The sequence below is a fragment of the Electrona antarctica genome (assembly GCF_951216825.1).
Source record: "Electrona antarctica genome assembly, chromosome: 20".
Taxonomy (NCBI): Eukaryota; Metazoa; Chordata; class Actinopteri; order Myctophiformes; family Myctophidae; genus Electrona; species Electrona antarctica.
Window position 1 is genome coordinate 39423953 of NC_136801.1, and position 19893 is coordinate 39443845.

The 19893-nt window shown below is 40.0% G+C and overlaps 1 protein-coding gene across 1 annotated transcript; it reads left to right on the forward strand.

The window, feature by feature from the left end:
* Window positions 1-459: 459 nt before the first annotated feature.
* On the forward strand, window positions 460-18490 carry LOC306913319 (uncharacterized protein; the record flags this gene model as incomplete). The annotated part of the gene is made up of 32 exons (XM_079489907.1): window positions 460-1056; window positions 1597-1617; window positions 2290-2367; window positions 3146-3199; window positions 3442-3486; window positions 3600-3626; window positions 4145-4189; window positions 4305-4349; window positions 4714-4767; window positions 5399-5467; window positions 5642-5710; window positions 6337-6405; window positions 7478-7546; window positions 8327-8395; window positions 8499-8567; window positions 8740-8808; window positions 11700-11771; window positions 12104-12172; window positions 12287-12358; window positions 13028-13096; window positions 13675-13743; window positions 14161-14229; window positions 14884-14952; window positions 15261-15326; window positions 15751-15819; window positions 16165-16314; window positions 16533-16568; window positions 16685-16721; window positions 16832-17386; window positions 17544-17627; window positions 18101-18280; window positions 18415-18490. The coding sequence occupies 31 exons, from the start codon at window positions 460-462 to the stop codon at window positions 18268-18270; spliced, it is 3105 nt and encodes a 1034-aa protein (XP_079346033.1). The 3' UTR covers window positions 18271-18280; window positions 18415-18490.
* Window positions 18491-19893: the final 1403 nt, after the last annotated feature.

Genomic DNA, 19893 nt, shown 5'->3' on the forward strand with positions numbered 1-19893 from the left:
AGGGGTTCCCGCCCAAAATGGGTTAAGTGCATGTGTATTTGCATGTGCATGTGTCTTCAATCAAGTAAGGTGTAAATGTCCTACTGTATGACTGTTATGTGTTATGGAAAAGGTTGACTTACTGTAGCCTTCCAACATGATTCACTGTGATATGTAGATGCTACATGGATGGGGCAAAGCAGAGCCATAGAGTAAGACAGAGTTATGACATTGAGGGGGCAGAAAACATGTAACTCGTTTGTCACTGACTGACTCCAATGCATTCCGTAAACTTCCGGTTCAGGCCTTTGTCACTATTTGCCAATAAAGGTCTATGTGGAAGAGCCGCCATTGGAGTGGAGCCACATGACGTAACTCTGTCTTATACTCTATGGCTCTGGCACAAAGCTAAATGGTTTGTGGGGTTTGCAGATCAGGCTAAAAAGGCTCACCTTTGTCAATAGCATTGATAGCAAAACAATGTCTAACCGTGCTCTTATGTGTGTGCACATAGACAACGGGAAGTGTACCTGTGAGTTGGACCTCGCCTTTGTGCTGGACAGCTCTGACCACGTCATGAACGCCAGCTTTATCGATGAGCGGTCGAGTTCTATGGCACTGGTGGGGCGTCTCCACGAACTCGAGGAGCGTCTGGGCGCAAAGAGCCTCCGGAGAAGGACGGCTGTGATGCAGTACAGCACCAATATCGAAGGGCTAAGGCCTTTCAGTGAGGAGCTGAGCGACGTGGAAGTCCAGCAGACCATCAGAAATTTCAATTACATAAAATCTTCCCAAAACACCGTCGATGCCATCAACGACATCGTCGCCAACATCTACCGGAGAAAGTCCCATGATGATAAGCACATCAGAGTAGCCCTGCTGTATACGGACGACGAAAGACGGGACGATTTAAGACGAGCGGTCGAAGCAGCCAAGATAGATCACGGCATCACATTCATCACCGTGGGCATCAAGGAAAGAACCATGAACCATGAAAGAAGCATGGCTTGTCACCTCAACGCTCCTGGTGACGACATATGTGAAATGAGGAATTTGGACAAAATCATCGAAGAAATTGTGAGTAGACAAACCAATTTCTTTTAAGAAAGAAAAATGTCACTTGAGTAAAAGTACAAAAGTATTGACTTCAAAATGTATCAAAATCAAAATGTATTAAGTTGTGCAGATCGTCCCATTTCAAGTTTACAAATGTAAAATTATATTTTGAAAATTGCGATGTACACATTATGTGAGCTTGTAGATGAAATGTGGTTTTGTAATATTAATCAGAATCTATAAAGTAACTATAATGATTCAACTAACTGTAGTGGAGTAAAAGTACAATATTTGAAATCTGAGATGTAGTAGAGTACTCACCTCAAAATTGTACTTAAGTACAGTACTTAAGTAAAATGTGTACCCCACTGCCTCATATGATTTGCTGTCAATATGAATTTTAATATCAGTGTATTGCTCTCTGAATTCTTAACTCCCCTTGACTCCCATACCCATCTTTAAACATGTTGTGCATGGTTGTTATTCTTAACTTACCCTCTCTCTCTCTCTCTCTCTCTCTCTCTCTCTCTCTCTCTCTCTCTCTCACACACACACAAACAGACCAAAACCCTACAAGATGAGGTAAGGAGTATTACTTAATAAAGTTATTATTTAATAAAGTGGTATCAGTAGTAGTATTTTGAATGTATTTTAGTTTATTTTTCAGCATGGTGTTTGGAATTGCTCATGTGTATTGTGTTAGGCAGTCATACATGCACCCAGTGGTGGGAGTTCAGTAAAAGTAGAAATACCATGACAAGTAGAAATACTGTTATGAGTAAAAGGCCTGCATTTACTTACAGTACCAAAGCAAAGATATTCAAAATTGATCAACCTTTTTCAAAACTAGCCGATCTACAAGCTCACAACGCATCACAATGTGACACCTTGTGAGATTTTAGATGTGCTATTTTCATATTGTCTAAATATAAATAAGGGCTTACTTCCCCGGTGGTATTACAAAACGTTTTGTAATACGATCTAAAGTAAGTTGTTTTCAGATAATTCTAGTACAGTAAACGGTACAATATTTGCCTTAGAAATGTAGTGGAGTAGAATGATTACGTAATGAAAAATGGACTCTACTAAATTAAATACAGTAAAAGTACCTCAGGGTTGTACTTAAGGACATTACTTGAGTAAATGTACTTAGTTACCTTCCACCACTGCATGCAGACAATGTCAACAACCGATGCATGACTGACTGTGTAGAATTCGTTCACAACATTGACATGTCATTCCTTTCTGGGTTAGGTGGCGGTTAAGTGTATGTGCATCGTGAAGCCACCATGTAATTGTACGGATGGCGAGAAGGGAGATGTGGGACCACCGGTAAGTACTTAACAATAACCTCATATTGAAAATGTTCATTACAAAAATATCCATGAGGATACCTGATCAGCATTTGAAATGTTCTTTAATTTTTTTTGTTTTTTTGTAAAGATGGTTTACAAATTGTTTTGTATCATTAGCCTACAAGAAAGAACACGCCAAAATATCTTTTTATGTTTTCTACATAGAGAAATGGAATGCGTCTGAGGCCCAAGATTGGTTTTTACTATAATAATTCATTTTAATGTTTTTTGCAACTGTATTTTGCATGTTTTGGGACCACAGGAAGACTAGCAGGTTGCGCTGGTACCAGCTAATGGGGATACTTAATAAAATCAAAAATCGAGAAGGAATACATTTTTTTTAATTGACAGATGTTCATCATGTTCCATTATAGGCCTAGTAGCCTGCACAGTACAACAATAACTGCATGGCTGCAATGCTTGATCTACATTGTACTTCGTCCTACAATTAAGCTCACAATGCCTTGCATGTGAGCTTAATATTAGCATTGATATTAATATTAGCATCATTTAGCATAAATTAGGCATTACAGACTAACCAGGTGCCTTCTAGTCTACCCAGAGAGATCCTTGACGTTTAAGTCAATAATCCTTCTTCTGTCTCTTTAAATACATGTCCCAGTTTTAAAGACAAGCGCCATGCTCTCGTTCTGTTTGCTTTGGTATCTCCCCGGTGGCATAATGTTACAAACAGGAAGAGTACATAGACATGACATGTCTGTAAAGTGAATCTCAACATACTTTTCTTTCCACAGGGGGACAAAGGAATTCCCGGAGATCCTGGGCGCAATGGAAAGGACGGCCCGAAGGTCTTTGTCATTTTCATGTTCTTAACCGCTGCTCTTCTTCTTAAGCCGAATTAATACTTTTGTTGTTTGTACCGCCAAAATAAAAAATGTGTTATTCAGTATCACGAAACAAGGCATTTTTAAAACACAGCTCTTTCACTTTTATACACAGACCATACTTAGATACTACAAATGAGTCAAACAACAACAAATGCATTTTTACAAAAGTAACACTCTTTTTTTGTACTGGGTATATTCTTCAGGGAGGACCGGGGAGAAACGGAGATCCTGGCAGAAGTGGCACTCCGGTAAATATATTACCATTCATGAACATTGGAATAGTGGGCGTTGTTACCACCCAAATGTATTTATTGATAGCTCATTCACATTCAAGATCTAATCTGAGTCTTTCCACTTGCAGGGGACGCCGGGTCACAGAGGAGATAAGGTATGTGGTTCAGTTTACTGATGCCATTTAACCCATTTTAGGCCTGACCTCGAAATAAAAAAAAATCTTCTAAATCCACCAGTTTTCTGAAATAAATATTTTCACGATTTTTCAAAAATAGCAGATCTACAAGCTCATAGCGCGCCACCGAGTGGCGCACTATGAGCTTGTAGATCTGCTATTTTTCAATCGCTAAATTATAACATAATGTTTAAAACACCACATTTTGTATGTGGTCGTAGGGCTGTCACCATTTCACATTTAAGCTGACGATTCATTGTCACATAACTAATTGTGATTCACTTTCTTTTTCTATTTTTGAGAAATGTTTGGAATAATGTATATGGACCCTTTTTAACATGGAAGCGATTGACAGTTATGCAAAGAATAATTGCAATTTTTTCAAATAATTGCGATTAGGCAATTATGTGAAATGAAATTAAATTAAATTATGTAATGATTGTGACAAGCCTAAACGTGAAGTCGGAACAATCTGTAATGCTATTTTTCTATTGCAGGGTGACACAGGCCCATGTGGCATTCGAGGCACCCCAGGATACATGGTACAGAAAGACCATCTATTCTATACTGTACATCTACAGTGTCATATTTTAAGTGTCACATTTTCACACAAGTTGTGAAATGTATTAATTGTCTTTCCTGTGTGATGTTGATCAGGGTCCTCCAGGTCGTGATGGAGAAAATGGAAGGAAAGGCCAGAAGGTTAGTGATGGTTTATCCCTTACGTTATGGCTCTGTCTCGTGCCCATACTCTGTGTCAGTTACAAATGTAGCCTATCTTCTGATAGGCTACATTTACGAGCGCACCCAAACCCTCCCTAACAAACCCAAACCCTCCCTAAGTCCCTCCCTAACACTTTAGTCTAGCGTTTATTTGTTGATGAAATTGTCAATATTTTTTGTCTTAGAGAGTTTTTTCCAAATCACCCAAATCACTGAATGCTCCTTTAATGTTGATATGGCGCACTGACTATCAATACAATTATAATATTGGACTTCATGTCAAAAAAGGTTGTTTAGAGACTACCCTTACTAATACAGCATTACGTATGTTTGTTCTTCCCAGGGTGGACCAGGGGCACGCGGTGACACAGGACCAGAGGGGGATTCAGGGAAGAAGGTTGGTGCATTTTGAACACTTTTTATTCAACCAAGAACCATCTGTTGGCTCATTTATACTTAGTTGCACACTGGAGTAGATCTGCTTGAATAAAACGGCACGCCATGCCTTCATATGTGACTCTTTTTGATACAGAGACAGTATTGGCGGCAAGACTAACAGGAGAGGAAAAAGAAAAACGGATATATTTTTTTAATCCAAAATGAGTTAATAGCACAGGCAGACTCTTCACTGTCACATACTAGAGCATGTCTGAAATAAATGTCAGAGCTGAAATTGACATGTAAATATGAAATAAAATGCTTAAACATGTAGCTAGGTGTAATGTTCGAGACCACAGAAGTGAACCTTTCAAGCCTGTATTCTCAACTCCATATCTCCAAAACTGGTGGGTCAAACCGAACAACCAATATGTCAATTTGAAGCTATGACTCCCTGCTTTCATATGACATAAAAAATAAACGAAAATTAAAAAAATGTCAATGACTTATCCTCGGTCAGAAACGGCCACATATGAGTATAAGTTAATCACAGTGTTTATGTTTGTTATGAGTTGAAACGTACTCGATTCACATACTGTGATTGCCAGTAGTGCTTCTTGTATGTAATCTGCATGTATGTATGTTTGCAGGGTGAAATTGGCTACGATGGTCCACGGGGACAACAGGGTGAACGTGGACCCTCAACACCTGGACAACCGGTAAATACTCTTATCAATACAGTATATATCATACAGGCAATACGCTATATGGATATTTTGCTAAATTTATTTCATGTTTTGGACCACAGTAAAATCCTGTTCGTAACTCTGAGAATGTACAAATGTAATTGTGTCAGGATTTCACAGCGTTTGCATCTTTTTTTTTACCTGCAGGGTGAAAGGGGGTTGCCGGGCGGCATGGGCCCCGAAGGACCTCCGGGTAGAGGAGTAAATGGAAGCGTTGTAAGTTAAGAAACCACACCTGTCATTATAATGATTTATAATGAATAACTGTTATTATTAGTTTTGTTAGGTAACAACACCTGCAGCTCATGTCATGTCATTTTGGCCTCTGTAGCTAGAAGGCAGTATTGTGCCTGATCACAGCAATGGTATAATTTGGACTGTGATGCATGAAGTACTCAAATGTTTTACTAGTGCAACGTAGAAACACTGTGTTGCAAGTAAATGTCTGGAAGTCCAGTACCAAAAGTGAACGTACTCATTATGCGGAATGTCTTATCATATTCATGTGTGTAAACATTATTAAAAACAACTGTTGGTGTTTTGGCAGATCTCCAAGCTCTCCACACGTCGCATTGCAACGTGTTGAGAGCTTGTACATCGACTATTTTCAAATGGCTAACTAAGTAACTAAAGTAAACTAGTAACTAAAATTATCATTGGAGTGGAGTAAAAAAAAAAAGTATACAATGTTTGTCTCTGAGATGTAGTGGAGTAGAAGTACAGAACATTGGAAATGCCCAAGCGAATGTACCTCAAAATTGTGCTTAAGTACAGTAATACAGTACTGTATTACATGTACTTTCCACCACTGGTTTTGATGACACGCTGATCTTCTCTTACAGGGACCTAAAGGAAAACAAGGAGATAACGGGGCAAAAGGAGAAAAAGGCGATACCCGCCCGGGACAACAGGTATGACCATTTGTCAATTTGAACCAAATTTATCGACTGTTAATTCAATTATGCTGAGCTGTTCATAAATCATCATGATCGCCAAACAATATTGATAGCTGCCTGACTTTATAGAAACAGCCGGATCGAGATCGAGTATGCGACACATTTTACATACATGTTTTCTTCAGCACATGGACTTCATCCATCAAAACCACCATCAATCACTGTGGTCCAACACATTGACTAAGAGCTAACTCAGTTGTTGTCATTTCTGCTGCTAAAGGATTTAAGGAAAACAAAAGCCAAACATAAATAGCCTAAAGCAAAGCAAAGTTCATTGTTTACCCAGGGTAAGTGGACTAAGCTCGAGATGCTTGTTTACAGCCACGCCCTGCTCATAGAACATTTCATGGTTGGGGTTCAATGCCTTGCTCAAGGGCACTTCAGCGGTGGTAATTTTAACGTGCCGGTCCGGGGATTCGAACTGGCGACCTTCCGGTATCAAGACCGCTCCGCAAACCGTTCGGCCACCGCTGCCTCATGCCTATGGTATTTATATCGGACTTGCAACATACGGTCATTGTGGTCAAGGTTGGCAATGAATGATAAAGAAATCTACACTACTGTAAAAAGCAGATCCGGGAAGAAAAATAATTCAGACTCGTGTTGGCAGCTACAACATCCGTCAGACCTGCACCTCATTGGCTCTTGTGGGAAATCTGATATTTGTCAATGTTTTGGGGAGGGAGAGTGCCTTACAAGCCATAGGCACTCAAAATTAACTAATAAAAGGGTTTAAAAGTGTCGCCATATAAGTGATATAATATTACACAAATTCTGTATCTGTTCTTGAGGTAATTGTTTATCCCCCACAATCCTGAAGGCTAATTTGACCTTTGCGATGCACACATAAGTCATGTGTGTCCAAAAACATAGTTACTGCACTTTGTAGGGATTTCCGCCTCCATGTCAATGCAGTCCTCAAGGAGTTTGGTTTGGCCTTGAAGTGTTATTGTCCTGTGAATGCAAACGCTGTGTCATTCACTGCTTCTGGTATGTAATCTGCACGCATGTGTGTTTGTGGTGGCAGGGTGAGAAAGGATACGAGGGCCTACCGGGAACGAAAGGTGAACCTGGACTCGGATCACGTGGAGATAAGGTAAATACTTTTATCAAGTATATTTTATTTAGACATTTCTGTTAGAGCACAAGACCCTTTTAGAGATGCATCATCTTTTAACAGACATAAGAATCAACTTAACTATGCATCAAAAATACACATGGGGCTCTCCCATCAACTCAAACCTCATAATAAAATATAATAATATTAATATTAATATTAATATTAATATTAATATTAATATTAATATTAATATTAATATTAATATTAATATTAATATTAATAATAATAAATAATTTAAGTATTAAAGCATTGAAGCAAACATTTTAATAAGAAGACTTTTAATGAAGTCATTGATCAAAATTAAACGGGCAGGTTTTTCCAGTCTGAGGTGCTTTGATCTGAAAAACGTCCAAAATGTCCAAATGTCTTTAGTTTAGAGATTTGGGCTGCAATAACAAGGTTGTTGAGTATGCCTAAGACATATCTTACAGCAAATGGTGCATTTATATACAGTAGCGCTTTTGTCCAAGCTTTACATATACTGTGCATTAACATTCACCCATTCACACACGCATTCATACACTGATGGCGGAGGAAACCATGCAAGGCACCAACCTTAGTCAGGAGCAATTAGGGGTCTAGAGTCTTGCTCGACTTCGACACTAACTCTGGGGGAGCCCGGGTTCGAACTGGGAACCGGTTCCCATCCGTCCGTTCTGCCGGCCACTCTACCCCTGAGCCACTGCCGCCCCGTCAGTCAGTTCCAATCAACATTAAAGAATGTTGAATCTTGACTCTCTTCTGTGTTACCTCTAGGGACCTATCGGACCTATCGGATATTCAGGACCGATTGGCCAGCCAGGATTGAACGGACATGGGGACATGGTCAGTTTTCCCAATGTTTCCTTCTCACCTAATTGAAACGCACACATTGAGTACACTATGAGCCACAATGATTGATTGACTGACCGTGATCGTTATCTCACAGGGAAAGCCGGGGCCAGAGGGACCAATGGGAAGCCCAGGACCCATCGGGGAAAGCAGGACTGGACTTGTGGTATGTATTATGTAACAGAAAACACCAAGTTAATGTGAATATGATGTTGGAGTAAAGTGATGCTGATGATCATGATCACAGTATGTATACCTCGCATGATGATGCCTCGATGAAGGTACATTTTCGATATCCTATCTCGCAGCCTTTATCATCAAGTACTGTGTATTTCCAGGGACCCCAAGGTTATCCAGGAGACCAAGGACCTCCCGGAGAGGACGGCATCGGAGCACCTGGCCAGCAGGTACAGCAGCACCACTAACATAATAATCCACTCCATACAGTATGGAGAAATAGGAGAGTATGCTATTCATTTAACATAATAATCCACTCCATACAGTATGGAGAAATAGGAGATCTATGCTATTCATTTAACATAATAATCCACTCCATACAGTATGGAGAAATAGGAGAGTATGCTATTCATTTAACATAATAATCCACTCCATACAGTATGGAGAAATAGGAGAGTATGCTATTCATTTAACATAATAATCCACTCCATACAGTATGGAGAAATAGGAGAGTATGCTATTCATTTAACATAATAATCCACTCCATACAGTATGGAGAAATAGGAGAGTATGCTATTCATTTAACATAATAATCCACTCCATACAGTATGGAGAAATAGGAGAGTATGCTATTCATTTAACATAATAATCCACTCCATACAGTATGGAGAAATAGGAGATCTATGCTATTCATTTAACATAATAATCCACTCCATACAGTATGGAGAAATAGGAGAGTATGCTATTCATTTAACATAATAATCCACTCCATACAGTATGGAGAAATAGGAGAGTATGCTATTCATTTAACATAATAATCCACTCCATACAGTATGGAGAAATAGGAGAGTATGCTATTCATTTAACATAATAATCCACTCCATACAGTATGGAGAAATAGGAGAGTATGCTATTCATTTAACATAATAATCCACTCCATACAGTATGGAGAAATAGGAGAGTATGCTATTCATTTAACATAATAATCCACTCCATACAGTATGGAGAAATAGGAGAGTATGCTATTCATTTAACATAATAATCCACTCCATACAGTATGGAGAAATAGGAGAGTATGCTATTAATTTAACATAATAATCCACTCCATACAGTATGGAGAAATAGGAGAGTATGCTATTCATTTAACATAATAATCCACTCCATACAGTATGGAGAAATAGGAGAGTATGCTATTCATTTAACATAATAATCCACTCCATACAGTATGGAGAAATAGGAGAGTATGCTATTCATTTAACATAATAATCCACTCCATACAGTATGGAGAAATAGGAGAGTATGCTATTCATTTAACATAATAATCCACTCCATACAGTATGGAGAAATAGGAGATCTATGCTATTCATTTAACATAATAATCCACTCCATACAGTATGGAGAAATAGGAGAGTATGCTATTCATTTAACATAATAATCCACTCCATACAGTATGGAGAAATAGGAGAGTATGCTATTCATTTAACATAATAATCCACTCCATACAGTATGGAGAAATAGGAGAGTATGCTATTCATTTAACATAATAATCCACTCCATACAGTATGGAGAAATAGGAGAGTATGCTATTCATTTAACATAATAATCCACTCCATACAGTATGGAGAAATAGGAGAGTATGCTATTCATTTAACATAATAATCCACTCCATACAGTATGGAGAAATAGGAGAGTATGCTATTCATTTAACATAATAATCCACTCCATACAGTATGGAGAAATAGGAGAGTATGCTATTCATTTAACATAATAATCCACTCCATACAGTATGGAGAAATAGGAGAGTATGCTATTCATTTAACATAATAATCCACTCCATACAGTATGGAGAAATAGGAGAGTATGCTATTCATTTAACATAATAATCCACTCCATACAGTATGGAGAAATAGGAGAGTATGCTATTCATTTAACATAATAATCCACTCCATACAGTATGGAGAAATAGGAGAGTATGCTATTCATTTAACATAATAATCCACTCCATACAGTATGGAGAAATAGGAGAGTATGCTATCTAACTATAAATGCACAAAGACATGCACAAAGTCTCTGTGTGTACGTCTGTACGTCTGTAATCCATGGAACTCGAGAACCTTTCGCCCTACCTACTTCAAATACGACACGCGCGTTCCACACCCCCACAGGGAGTGCAGTGCCCAGTGTCGAGTCGGTCGGACCCGCGGTTGTCCAGAATTTTGTTTTAGTCATGTTTTAGTCATCTGAGAATTGTTTTACTGTTAGTCTAGTTTTTAGTCAACTCAATATCGTAAGATTTTAGTCGACTAAATCTACAGTTGATTTAGTCAACTAAAATGTATTTTGGCGGGCCTATTCGACTAAATCTACAGTTGATTTAGTCAACTAAAATGTATTTTGGCGGGCCTTGATGGTGTCGTAATGGCTCATTTTACACACTTTTACACTTGCATGCTGAAAATGGCTGATCTACAAGCTCACAACACAACGTATTGTGAGCTTGTAGAGTGAGCTTGCTATTTTCAGCGCGCAACGCCAGAGCGCAACCAATGATTAAATGATTACTCCACTAGTCCCTCCCTAACCTCGCCTCACCAGGCTTTCCACCACCTCGGAGGAAAGCCTGGTCTCTTTCAAAAGTCTGTATGATCCTGTTGGGAGCGGATGATATCGTTACGTCATGTTGTAGTATTGTTTTGTAGTTGACAGGCAGGAACAACAGGCGGCAACCTTTTCCCTCAAACCGATTTTTCTCAATAAAAGCTCTCGTAGCCTGTAGCTTTTATTGAGAAAAATCGGTTTGAGGGAAAAGGAAGTTGCCGCCTGTTGTTCCTGCCTGTCGACTACAAAACAATAATACAACATGACGTAACGATATCATCCGCTCCCGACAGGATCATATACCCTAAACGAAATGGTGCCCAGGCTAGTCCCTCCCTAACATTTAATCTAGTTTGTTGAGGAAATTGGCAATATATTTTATCTCAGATTTAGTCATCGTAGCTAGGTTTTTATTTACATTTTTCCTCAAGGTTTTTCGTCAACGAAATCAACACCGTTGAGAACTACTGATTTAGTGTTACCAGTATTTCTGAACACACATTTCTGTATGTCACCACGTCAGGGTCTTGTTGGGGAAAAGGGTGTGAACGGTCAGCCAGGCAACAATGGAGAAGACGGGGCTCCAGGACACAAGGTACAGTACAGGAGGCAGTGTTGAACCAAGCATAATGAATTATTGGATCCCTTCTCCACTAGTCCCTCCCTATTATATTTATTTATTGTATTCTTTATTCTTTTTTAAATTCGTTGACAACATTGTCAATATCTTTAGCCATAGTTTTAGTCACCATTGCTTAGTTTTTATGTACTGGTATAGTTTTTATTTAGTCGACGACAATTTCTCACATATTTTTTTAGTCAATGAAATGATCACTGACATATTGGCTTAGAATTGATCAAAAGTCAAGCTATGGCTAGAGTTGTCAGTGGAAATGGTTGAAGATACTTCTTCTTTTCCTTCCGCAGGGTGAGATTGGCTCAACCGGCCGACCAGGTCTCGAGGGAAAACCCGGCCATGGCACTGAAGGAGACAAGGTGCGTTTGACATTCACGTGCCATCGTGTGTTGTGTTGTTGGAGCGTTTGGCGTCAGTGTGGAGACAGGCCGCGTTGTTAATATAAAACAACAATGTGCTCTAATCCCTTCCAGGGGGACACAGGTGAACCGGGCAGCCGTGGGTCACCTGGATATCCAGGACCCCAAGGAAACCAGGGAGCGAAGGTGAGGAGAGAAACCTGCATTTTGTTGGACCGAGACTAGAATAATGTTCCATCCACTTTGATCTGATTGTCAAGCTTGTTACTTTGTAACGACCTCTGTTCGTTGATTGTACGGTAAATCAAGTATTATGCAAATGTACGCTACACTACACTACTGTATGTCAGATTAGGTAAAGATTGCAATATTTTCATTAGTAGCTGTATGTATAGTGTGTTTGGAGATTTTTCTGTCAAAATAACTTGAGTTACCTGAGTTAATTAAATTGTGAAAGTAATTAGATTAAAAAGAATTAACGCAATTAATCCGTGCCTGGATGAGCCGCCCCATACAGCCCATAATCCCATCCACTCTGCACTATCTAGCCCTATCTTGATGTGGGAACAAACACAATTTACATGGGCAACTCACTCACTCAAATCACAGAGACAGAGACACACCATCCTTCCACAGTGTGTGTGTGTGTGTGTGTGTGTGTGTGTGTGTGTGTGTGTGTGTGTGTGTGTGTGTGTGTGTGTGTGTATATATATAAACTGATTTTTCTGAATGCTTTGCCAGGGACCACCTGCCATACCTCCGCGAACCACTGGTTGAAAACCCATGGTTTAGTTTTTTTTTAAAGAAAATGATTGGGATAAAACTATTTATCCTAAACTATTTATTGTCTTCCAGGGAGAGAACGGTACAGCGGGCATGACAGGCAAGACCGGGCCGCAAGGACCAGCCACGCAAGGACCCAAGGTAAAAAATAATTATAATTACAAAATCAATCATCATCATCTGTCTGGTTCCCAAACAGTGGTCACAGAAACATTGTTATGGGTCCCTGTATTTTTTTATTTCCTACATTTTGATTATTATTATTATTTAAAAACATTCCCAAAAAAGCTTCTTATTTTTTCATGAATCAAAAGCAAATTCAATTACTTTTTTCCCCCCAGTAATTTCATGAAGAACGTAAATAATAATCTAAGAAATCCCATGAACAAATGTTGAACCAATGTTAAGAAATTGTTGAAAATAGCCGATCTACAAGCTCACAGATCTGCTATTTTCATGACGGGCTAAAGAGTCCAGTTTTCGGTGAAGAGGTGACCACCAAAAACTACAACATGACGTCACGCCACGGTGATCACCGCTCACACAACACATCTCTCCGTTTTTTACTAACCACCGTTTCAGTGGTCACCACTTCACCGAAAACTGGAACCGCTGTGGTACAACCAGCCTATACAGTCTGAAATACTGTACGAGGGAGTGTGATGCTATGCCTCATTGATGTGAATTCCTTTTTTTTCCCCCTCTCCCTTTTATTTTAGGGTCCAGAGGGTCTTCTCGGTCCACAAGGGCCTCCTGGGCCTTCAGTCACAGGACCGCCGGGGGAACAGGTTAGCATTAATGTTCTGTAAAGACTAGGATAGAGTTGTGGTAACATTTTAAAGTATATATCTGGTATACAGCAACATCCTGGTTAATGTAACTTGCATAAAATTTTACAAAAATGTCTCCACTTCAATGTCTCCACTTCAGCCCTATACACATTTCGGCCATTTGAAAATATCCGATCTACAAGCTCACAATGCGCCGCTTTGAGCACTTGTACAAGCTTGTAGATCCGATGTGTTCAAAATATGTTTTTACACATTTGAAGACTTTAAGTACATTTTGATGCCAATACTTTTGTACTTTTACTAAGTACATTTTAACTTTTTTGACTTACTTTGCAACAGAGTATTCCATTTTGCAGTATTGATACTTTTACCTATGATAATGTTTGCTTAACAATATGAATGCTGTTTTACCAGGGTAAGCCTGGTTCTCCTGGCCAGACGGGTACAATTGGTCAACCGGGTCCTAGCCACCAAGGCTACATGGTGCGTATGAACAATCCTCAGTCAATTAGCCCTTCACTAAGGCCCTCCCCAACCCGTACTTATCCAATAGTCACGTTAGCAGCAGGGAGACAGGGCGATCTGTCCTTCTCACTTGAGATGCATGTTCAATTACGGGATTTCTCCATATAAATAATCGATCGTTTCAGTAGCAAGAGCTTCAAAATGTCTTCGACATCTAGTCAACGAGGCCTGCAGTAGCCTATGCACTGGACAAAATGTGCTTGACATTATTTAAATAAACTAGCAATACGAGGAAATAACAGAGGAAGAAACAGTATCCAACTTCAACGACCGTCCATCAGGAGTTTTCATGTAATGCACGGTCATTAGTATTATTGCCATCACCTGGGCGGGTCAGTCATGTAACTTTCCTGTATGTGTTCAACAAGACAGCCATGCAGAATAACAACAGCTATGAGGTGGCGAGAGCTTGACCTGCATAGCAACAGTTGCTAAACCATACAGATTGGCATTGGACAATCGCTTTTTTGGGGTGGGGTTTAGCGAAGGGCTAATTACCCATTTGATGTAGCACCTTGTGTTGTTCTTGCATACTGTAAATCGTTCTGGATTAAGAGCTGTCTGCTAAATGCCTGAATTGTAAACCGTTGAATCTTCATGCACCTTTTCTAGGGTCGTCCGGGCTTGAACGGCACAAAAGGTGAAACTGGCCCTGAAGGTAGAGGAAACCCCGGCCCCCCGGTGAGTGGGTATACATGCAGTATATTAAGGGTGCAACAGTTAATCAAACTAATCTGTTTAATCAATTTTAAGAAATAATAATAATTGACAGTTGATCATTTAATGAGATAGCTGACGTACACTATTTTTGCATGACACCGCTGTGTAAAGAAATAATGCGTAAGTGCATTTATTTATCAATTCATTTGAGTAGTAAAACAAAAGATAGAATGATCCACAGTTGCAGCCCTACAGTATATACTGTACACACGTGATTGTATTATGTATTATGCAGTATGTACAGTATGCTTACAGTGTATTTCTTCCAGGGAGACCAAGGCTACAGAGGAGACAATGGAGAGGTTGGCCCACCTGGGAAGGTGGTAACAGTAGACGTAAGAAAAACACATCACCAACTTTACTGATATCAACCAACAGTGTTGATTTTGACGAAGTTTTCGTCCTGGTCTCTTGAATAAAATTATTTTTAGTTTTAGTCACGTTTTAGGCTTCGTAATGGCAGATCTCATGCTCGGCTGAAAATTTACAAGATCGGCTATTTTCAAAGCGCAACCAAACGTATAAAATGACTTGTCCTTTAGTCCTACTGGATGTCTTTTCCTCCCTAACATTTTAGCGTAGTTCTTGTTTGTTGACGAAATTGGCAATATATTTAGTCTTGGTTTTAGTCATGGCGTCGTTTTTATTTAGTTTTTGTCAGTGAAAAAAAGGTTTGTTTTTCGTCATAGTTTTTGTGGACGAAATCAAAACTGTCAACCAATAGCAGCAATCTGATCACTATACATGATTTGCTTTCAGGGCAAACATGGAAGCCAAGGGCCCCCAGGTCCAAGGGGACAGAAGGGACAGAAGGCCACGGGTGAACCGGTAAGTCTTAGGGGCTGTGTCCACCAAGACGTTGAAGAAGATTGATCTATCTATCTATCTATCTATCTATCTATCTATCTATCTATCTATCTATCTATCTATCTATCTGCAACGCATGTTTTAACTTTCTTTTTATTTATTTTTGTGAGTGCCAATTTACAATATTTTCCACTCTGGGCATGAAGTCTTTTTACAAGAGAGCCTTGGAGTTTTCAGCCTTATATATATTTTTTAAATGAAATGAAAACACTTTTTGGCAGACATACACGCCCTTAGACATTATGTGGTAATGATCGACTGCTCGGTTCATGAAAAAAAAACATTAAAACGAAATTGTAATTTCAGGGTAAACAAGGGCCTAAAAGTGAGGACGGACCCCCGGGGCCCCAGGGAGTGGGATATCGAGGTGTTACGGGCAAGGACGGCCCAAAGGGCAAGGACGGCCCAAAGGGCAACACTGGAGTCATTGGCCGTGAGGGCCCACCTGGTCGTGATGTACGTAGATTAGACCTGCTCTTCATTTTAGTAACATGTCATCATTGCATTCATTAGAAGGACATAATTCGCTCTTTTGTCAGCCAGGTTTGCGGTGAAACTAGAACGAACTAGAAGCACAACGAAGAGAGAGAGAGAGAACGTTTTGAACCATTCTGAATAACAAGGGACAAAAGAATCCACTGATCTGACCTTTCTTCCTTTTTTCTCAATCCCAGGGCACACCAGGACCACCAGGACCCTGTGGCCTCACAGTAAGTTCAAACTGACCTACTGTAGGACCACACTACTGCATTCTACTGCAGACATGTACAGTAGCCTATTTGATACGTACGGATTTATAACCCACACTTTTGCTTGTGTTTCCTAGAAAGAAAAGGTCATCGATGAGATCCACAAAATATGTGGTAAGATTTCATGAATGCTGCGCTAACAAAAGGCAATGAAAAAAATAATTCTGTGAAAGTTTGGTTTGTGCCGTGGTTGAAAATAATTAGCTTGTTGTTTTATTTTTCAGTGTGCACCAAAGTTATCTGCAAGAACCTGTCGCCGCTGGAGCTCGTGTTCATCATTGACAGCTCGGGGAGCATTGGCGTGCAAAACTTTAATCGATTTGTCAAGCCGTTTGTCAGAGATTTAGTGGGAAGATTCACAATTGCACCCGACGCAACCAGGGTGGGACTGGTTCTCTACAGCAAGAAGGTTGAAGTGGTGTTCGACTTGAGTAGATACGAGACCGTAGAGGACATCACAAAACGTATCATGGAGTTGGATTATCTAAAATCGAGCACTAACACCGGCCAAGCTATCAAGAAGGCCACTGAGGAGGTTTTCAACCAGGCCAGGGATGGAGTCAGGAAAGTAGCCATCATCATCACAGATGGAGAATCGAACAATTATGCTGAGCTTGAGGAAGCTGTGAATGCTACTAAGGGCAAAGGCATTGTGATGCACGCTGTGGGGATTCATAACGAAAGTAACGCGGACTTCGCTAAATTCAAGAAGGAGCTCAGCCTCATCGCCTCTAAAAAAGAATATGTACACCATGTCACAGATGCAACTCAACTAGCAGGTGATTAATGTGTACTGTAATGTTTAGTTGTGTCTCAATGATTAAACAAATGTTGTTGCACAACGGTGGCTATAAGATAAAATTACAACACGTCTTACATGAATCTAAAGCATTTCCTGTTATCTGAAATATATCGTAAAATATATTCTTTTTTCAGAATCTGAGAAAGGTATCCTCGGAAATGTGTGTACTGAGAAGGCCCGAGAAGACGATGGTGCTGCTCAGACCAAGAGCCATGCAGGTGAGCAGCAGTTTGATTCAAATCCACTAACTAACTAGTAACCACATACAGTAACGTAACCCATTAAGACCCGTAACACATTCACCTGTGTTTAACCACTTTAACCAACATTTTACACTTTATCTATCTATTTTCTTTTTTTGTTTGTTTTTAATAGCAGATCTACAAGCTCATAACGCATCGCGACGCGTTGTGAGCTTTTTTTTGTGAGCTGCTATTTTCAAATAGCCTAGTCGCTTCTTTTGGGCTTGTTCTCATAGACCTGGTTGGTTATTTCTTTCACACAATCTGGCAACACTGTCTGCTGTCCCTATTGTCGTTATATAAGTGGATATGCAAAGAAATAGTACAAGATAGGGCTTGTTGTGTGGTTAAGCCTTGATGCAACATGTTTGATGCTAGCTAAAAACCAATGAATAAGATTTAAGAATGATATAAAGGTTGAAATCATGTTTCTTGCACTATTTCTCCAGACCGTCGCTGTAACCAGCCAGCGATGCAGGCAGGTACCTGCGGTACCTGGACTCAAAAATGGTCCTATGTCAAACAGGACAAAAGATGTATTGAGTTCTGGTATGGAGGCTGCGGCGGAAACGACAATCGCTTTGAGACGGAACCGGAATGCAAAACTGCATGCGTTTGATCCAGAACAGGTAAAAAATAATGTATCATAATACAAAAATACCTGATCTACAAGATCACATGTTGTGTGAGCGTCTAGAAATTGCAAGTATAAAATATAAAATATAAATTAGCATTTTTGTATTTTTGCTTTTGTTTTCCTCAGACAAGGATATCATTAAGAAGAGGCCCCAGGAAGCAGCCCATATATGGAATGGATTCTGTGAACTCTCACTCCACTACAACAATACTATCACATTCACCATTGTTTGTCAAGCCACGACCTCTGCTGGTTTCATTATGCAAGTGAATATCGGTCCATTTGGTTAAACGTGCACACACTCAAGAAGAGTGGCAACTGGATAAAGTGAGGATGAGGATTTTACCGTGTAGCTGTGCTAATGGGGAACTGAATTCATACGAAGCTGCTAGCATATCACTGTTTATTAGGAACTACTGATTGAGAATCACAAAGTCTATTAGGTATATTACTTCACACATGTAAGGTAATTATTGTCTGTGAAACTTTTAGTCAAGGGTTTGGCTATATCCTCAAATTACGTTTAATTTTCATTATCCTTTCAGGTTGACATATAGATTAGTATTATACCTCTGACCAACGTGATATTAAAGACAGCTTTTTTTGCAAGACAGACCTAGCATGTCAATCATGTCAATCTCATGAGCTCATGTGAGACGTCAGTTGAACGGAGATCTTTTTCATGTGATGAAATAATGCCTGAAAGATGTAATAGTTTTTGTTGACAATAAAATGCATTGCTCTGAGAGAAGTTGTATGGAGATCAAATTATTCCGAGAATCTCACAGATGAATTTCCCACAAGGGCCGTTATCATACCATCTTATAGGCCCAGTATGTCCATACTGGCATACTCACTGTTTCAGTATGTCATTATCAGCGATTGTCATTATCACTGATGTCCTGACGGAGGCGCGCCGTGTCTGGTGGCCTTGAGCTACGTGAGGCACCGGCGAGCGAGGCGCTAGCCGAGCGAGTCGCCGTGCCGAGTGTTGCGACGGCCACCAGACCCGACTCAGCGCCGTCCGAGTTATGTTCCGATAGGCAGAGAATAGTATATATTAGTAGCCCCTAGTTTCCATGCGCCGACAATAGTTGGAAATGACATGTCCACCAGGGGGAAACCTTGACCAGGCTATGGTGAGTATGCCAGTATGGCCATACTGGGCCCATAAGATGGTATGATAACGGTCGAATCGGTTGATTCGAGTGCCCTCGAGATCTGCGGCACAGGCTGCTTCCACTGTTTGCTCATTGCCACACCAAGTTAATTCACAGTCAGTCAGCCAGTCAGTCCTGTGTCCCTACTCAGAACATCTGGAAATGTGAGAGGTCTTGTTCCTCTTGATGGGCAGGGTAGTCTCCACAGAAGAATATCCCAAATGACCTGGTCTTTTGCTCTGTGACAGTGTCCAGCAAAACTGAGACTTCTTTGTGCCACAGCAACTGAGGTGGGAGGGAATGGGATGCTGGTCCGACCCCCATGAAAGGTTCTGAGCACGCATGAGGAGTCTTGTGTATGTTCCGTCAAGACGATCCCAAAACTCAATTTTCATTGTCCATGTTTCAGCACCATAAAGAAGGATATACAGAAGATACACTATTG